Raw genomic sequence first — 6,050 nt, forward strand, 5'->3', positions numbered from 1 at the left:
CCACTGTGAACGACCCAGTGCCAGGAAATGTGGGTTTGACACAGTTATATAGTGGAAGAACTGGTGGACCAACTTCTCTACAGACGTAATGACTCATCAGACTCATTCTCTGGTGTGAAGCTTTGAGACACAAGACACGGGTCAGCAGTTCACATTTATGGCTTTTCAGAACCGATTTCCATTTCATACAAGACAAGACAACTTCTTTGCCCGTGTGCCAGCTAGTTTTCACTCTCTTAGTCGCACCATGTGATGTTCAAGCGCTACAGCTGCCTCAGTTGTTGGGAGTGTCCTGAGCAATCATCATATGAATAATGTTGTGGGATTATTCCTTATTTCATGGGCTACTTTGGGATTTATACTTTATTATTACATATATATAAAAAAACGAAGCATTTGAATACTGTTTTGGAGGTCGATTACCATGGCAATGGTCGAAGCTTCGAAGCATTCAGGAAAGCCCTAACATTAACACACATATTTTGGACATACATTGGACTACCATTTATGTACATAATTACACATATTCTCCATACATTATACAACGTTTGCACATTCCTGTGCAAAACTGTACAGCTCTTTATTTTTAAAAACAAATATATTGTACATATACATATATATATATATATATATATATATATGTATATATATGTGTACATATACTGTATATATACATATATATATATATATATATATTTTTTTTTTTTCTTATGTTTTTCTCTTACTGTGTTTAATGTAATGCACCAAAACAACAAGGCAAATTCCTTGTATATGAAAACCTACTTGGCAATAAACCTGATTCTGATTCATTAAATTATGTGTTTCATTTGATTACAACGCAAGATGTTTTGAAAAAGGGAAAAAGTCCAGAGTGCTCGGAAGTTCAAATCAGTGTGATGGAGGTGCTTTTTGGTGGGGTACACAAAGTTTCAAAAAAGGGGGAATTCCAAGGCACTCTTCCTGGCAAAAAATAAAAAAGCCTTTATTCAATTGGCTATTTCATGATGAAATGCTTAAAACGCTGGTACGTGTAAGATTGGGTAACAACTCACAAAAGGGAAAGCTGTGTGCTGAGGGTTACACCCTGAAGAAGGTTGTTTGTGCCGCTACACGTGGGTTGTTACCCAATCTTACATGTACCAAGATGTTGTGAATTGCAAATTTGCTGATTTATAATCATAAGCTAGCAAATTCTACAAAGCACTTTCAAATAATGTTAGTGTCATGGCATGACCAATTTCAAACAACTGTTTTGAAATTCACCACCTCACTAAAATACTGTAATACTTACATTGTAGTGGTCATAGCGTGAGCATGGCCTCGCTGGGCTTCGGCTGGGGTGAATCTCACTGAGGAGAGAAAGAGAGACAGAAGGTTACTTTTCATGGGTTTTAAGAAGCGCTGCAAGCGAGTCAATTTTGACTCCAGCTGGACTGAAGACCTGTGTCGTGATTGGAATAAATAAGGGTATACAGATTAGGAAACAGGACTTGAATGTAAAAAAAAAGGCAAGAGTAGAACCAAACGGATTGCAAAGGCACTTTTCCTGGTAGTGGCATTAAAAGACTTTCTCGGACACATCCTAGTTCAGAGGCAGATCTCTCACTGAAAACAGCCCCTCCCACTCCCCCTCTATTACCTTCTGTATCAGAAAACATGGACTCAAAAAGCAGGACTGAGAGGCAGAGCAGTTGAAAACAATCAATGGTTTACTTTGGCTAGTTTAAAGTAGAGTTTAGCAACAGGTAATCAGTGAGTGAGGGCAAACAAAACCGGGAACAGGCAGGTAATAGTACATTAGATGATCTGCCTAAAGACTGGCAGAAGAGGGTTGGTATATATGCAGGGAAGCAGGGAATGGGGATCAGGTGACTGTGGGAATACACTGAGGGTAACTCGAGGGCAGGAATCGGAAATGACAGAAGAGATTAATGACTGGAAAAACAGGAAAACAAGCAAAAATTACGAAACAGAGCCGTTGGCGTTGAGACACCTTCACTGATTAAATACTGTAGAGCTGCTGTTCACTCATGAGAAGAGCAAATTCAGGCACGGAGCATGAGGAAGGTCTTTATTTTCTATCGAGGACATCATCATATGACAGAATCATTTCTTAGAACGACAACCGCACAGTTAGATAACAAGATGCTGCTGTATTTTATTATTTTTTTCTTCCAACCCGCCATTCTTTCGGGACATTTTTCCCACAAAAGTGTGATCATTTCTTCTCAAACATTTCTCCTCTAATGAATTCATGCTTATCTTTACTTTGATCGACACGGCGCTTCATTAAAAAGCTGCTCGTTATGGTGCCAAACGAGAGCAGCAAGGCAATAAATGAATACAGTCTAGTCTCGCACAAGCAAGTGAGCACATGTATTAATTCATTGATATGCTAGACCAACACAAGCACAGCATGCAGTGAAAAACACCACCATGGACATGCTCAAGTGTGTGTGTGTGTTTCTGCCAGGAACTTTGTGTCCAGTGTGTGTGATAAGGTGATCATTTGCAAATCAATTTGTAAATGTGTACTCAATCTTGTCAAAGTTTAGAAGAATCTGTCAAAGTGTACAGTCTGTATGTGTGTGTGTCTGCAGCGCAAACAATAACAGACTGGAACAGAGGTTGTAAGATCCAAATGACACACATTTCTTTGGGTTTTGGACTAAACAAGACATTTAAAGACATCACCTTGGACTTTGAGCAACTGGGATGGACATTTTTTTTACTATTTTCTGACATTTTATACACCAAACGATGAATTAAGAAAATAATCGACAGATTAATCGATAATGAAAATTATCATTAGTTGCAGCCCTACAATAATTTGAGGGATGCAAAGTGGCATCATCAGCATGAAGAGAGACTGCAGGACAAAATAACACCTATGTACAGCACACACCTGCCATCACCTTCAGGTATTCAAAACAAACATTTAGTTCCGTTTGAAAAAGATTATAGAAAAACAAGCAGAAATGTCAATCCTAGCCTCAGGATGTAGCGAAAGACGTCACACCCATTTTCATGTGCATGTTAGATGCATCCTGAGTCCTTTATTAGCACACAAACTTTCAGCCTCTGTTCTATCAAAACCAGCTTTATAAGATAAGATGAGACTTTATTGATCCCAAGAGGGGAAATGTAGGAAGGACAATAAGTAAGTGATATGGATAAAATCCCCTATCACGGTATATATGATTTTATATTATGATGATATCAACATATATTATGATTTAATGACAAACTGTTCATGGATAAAATAATCAGATAGTAATGTATATTTCCCATAAATTCAATATCTGACAGGTACATTTTCACATTGATGCCGAAATCCAAGCCATGCCATGAAGCAATCCTGCTCACTGATTTGCACCACCGCCTACACAGTTTTAATCTAATCAGAGATATTAATCCGATAGTTGTCACAGTATCAAATTTACATCATGCCATAGTATTTATCATCATATCGCCTAAGTCTAGCGAGGAGCAATCTCAAAGCCAATAGCGAGTAGTAGTCTTATCATAACAATGTGGTTCAGTTAGGATTTAAAGCTTTAAAGAGTCAACTGTTGGTTTAACAGGTGCTCTTGTGTTTCTGATGCATAATAAGCATTACACAACAGGCTATTCATATTCATATACTAATACTGAACTAGCTAAGTAAGCCAGTGGATGTTCCAAAGTTACTCAGGTTGTGAAACCTCAACCACCAGGACGGGATGAATAAACAGAGGAAAGGGACGGATGAAGTCCACACTCATGATATCTTGTAAGTGGACTACATATGTTCATATTATCATATTTAAATACGTTAGGGGTAGTAGCCAAACATTCAATGATGTAAAAAAGATGTCAAATTTTGTTTTTAAAGTATCTTGCAGCCTTTGTGGTGCTATAAAAATACTAGGGCTGTCAAAGTTAATGCGATAATAACACCAATTCCTTTAACGCCTTAACGCAACTTGTGATTTTTAGGTTGTAGCAGATTTTAAAGCTAGAGTGAAGATCCTGGTATCATATGAAACTAAAAAAATTAAGGAATCTATTGGTACCAACCATGTCATACTAGCTTGTCATGAAAAGGCTAAATAACGCTTCAAACGTACGCTGAATTTTGGCAAGGAAAAACTGACATAGCTATTTTCAAAGGGGTCCCTTGACCTGAAAATGGGTGGATACCGACGAGCAGTGTCAGAACACTTGAATTTGCCCTTTTATGATTTGAGCATAGGGTTTCTTTCTGGACAACATTTGTCATTGTTTTGTGTTGTTAATTGATTTCCAATAATAAATATATACATACATTTGCATATTTGTCCACTCCCATGTTGATAGAAGTATTACATACTTCACAAATCTCCCTTTAAGGTACATTTTGAACAGATAAAAAATGTGCGATTAATTTACGATTAATCGCGATTAAATATTTTAATCGATTGACGGCCCTAAAAAATACACTTCAAATCAGTACTGACAGCTGATGCTCAGTGTCTCTTGTCATACCTCACTCAAGAACCAGCAATGATGGGAGAAAGTCAAGCTTCCTAATAAAAAGTTGGCAGCCGTCTTTGCTCCTGCTTCCTCACTTTCTTTGGAAACAAGTATATAATATGTATGTATATGAATATGAACTTCTCTTGACACTGCACTATTTCAACAGGTAGTACTTTTTTTTCTCTTTTCTTTTTCTTATGTTTCTTTTTTTTGTTTATATATGTTGTTGCTGCTGTCTATATGTCCCTTTACAAGTATGTGTATGTATTCCTTTAACCTTAAATAAAAAAAATAAATTAAAATAGGCTTGGATCAAGACAACCACCTGAAACTATTTTCCACATGCACAAAAAAAGGAAAGCTGTGCCCCTCTGCTCCATGTCCTCCAAGGACTCCACCTCTCCAACTATTCATCCAGGGTCTGACTCACTAAGCCTGCCAGCCTCAAGCTGCTCTGCAATGGAGGCGCGCCTGGGCTTGTTTCCACCCATCACATCACAAGCAGCTTATTTCTGGCAAGTTTTTCTCTTTTCTATTTAGGGGACAATGGCTATTCTCTTCCTGACGAGTTGAAAAGTGAAACATGAACAAGAAAAAATGAGAAATGATGAAATGCAACAAATATTTCTCAATGGAAAAAGAAATGAAAAGTTGAATGAAAGAAAAGAGAAAACTCACCAACAATGCTCTGCACTTTATCTATCCATCTATCTATCTTATAATAACACATCTGTGAAGTGCATCATCAGTGGAGCTTAAATAACACAGAAATGACAGGAGAAACCTCAAAATACATCAGAAGAAAACGTTAAAGCTGTCCGTTTTACACCACCTGTGTGTGTGAAAAGAGAGGCAGAAAGTCTGAAAGGTCACAAGAAGGGTTGGCAGCCAAAAACCACAAACTCGTCATATAATGTGGAAAGTGAGAACTAGATCTAATTATCTATCTATCTATTAACATATATGTAAAGTGCGTCATTCATCAGTTGGAGCAAAACCACAAAATACATCACAAGTGAAAAACATTCAAGCTGTCAGTTTGACAGAAGTGGGAGAGTAATTCTTCATCACCTGTGTGTGTGAAAGAGAGACAGAAAGTCTGAAAGGTCACAAGAAGGGTTGAAAGCCAAAAACCACAAACACATCATGATTAGAAAGTGAGAAATAGGAGGCTATAATAATGAAACTGTGTCCTTACATCTCTCCTGGCAGGTTTTCTTTTGTCCCAGTTCATCCAGGTGAGTTTAAATCCTCGATGCAGATCTGTCAAGAGTCCACTTTCCAATGTTTGAGTCTGAAACCAGCAACAACAATGATGATGATGAGAGGATTTCCTCCAAGCACAATGGGTTTCTCTCTCACACACACTCTGCTGCTGCTTCCCTGACGTATGGAGCCCAGCTGAGCCTCCCGGTGTAGAGAAATGAGAGTGAACACAGCTGAACACTGAAGAGGAGCTGACAGAGGAGCTGAGAGAGAGACGAGGGAGCCCTGCCCACCGTGATGCGTTCAGGAACACCTCCGGAAATCCCACCACTCTGGATGCACCGTTA

The 6,050-nt window shown here is 38.3% G+C and overlaps 1 protein-coding gene across 1 annotated transcript in view; it reads right to left on the minus strand.

Annotated features, from left to right (window-relative positions):
• lepr (leptin receptor) overlaps positions 1–5,724 on the minus strand; it is a 30,038-nt gene extending 24,314 nt beyond the window's left edge. Inside the window, 2 exon segments of the mRNA XM_037770456.1 lie at positions 1,292–1,349; positions 5,696–5,724. Of these exon segments, the coding sequence (XP_037626384.1) occupies positions 1,292–1,305 (14 nt within the window). The 5' untranslated portion in view covers positions 1,306–1,349; positions 5,696–5,724.
• Between the last annotated feature and the right edge of the window lie 326 nt (positions 5,725–6,050).

Source organism: Sebastes umbrosus, chromosome 5 (genome assembly GCF_015220745.1).
Source record: "Sebastes umbrosus isolate fSebUmb1 chromosome 5, fSebUmb1.pri, whole genome shotgun sequence".
Lineage (NCBI taxonomy): Eukaryota > Metazoa > Chordata > Actinopteri > Perciformes > Sebastidae > Sebastes > Sebastes umbrosus.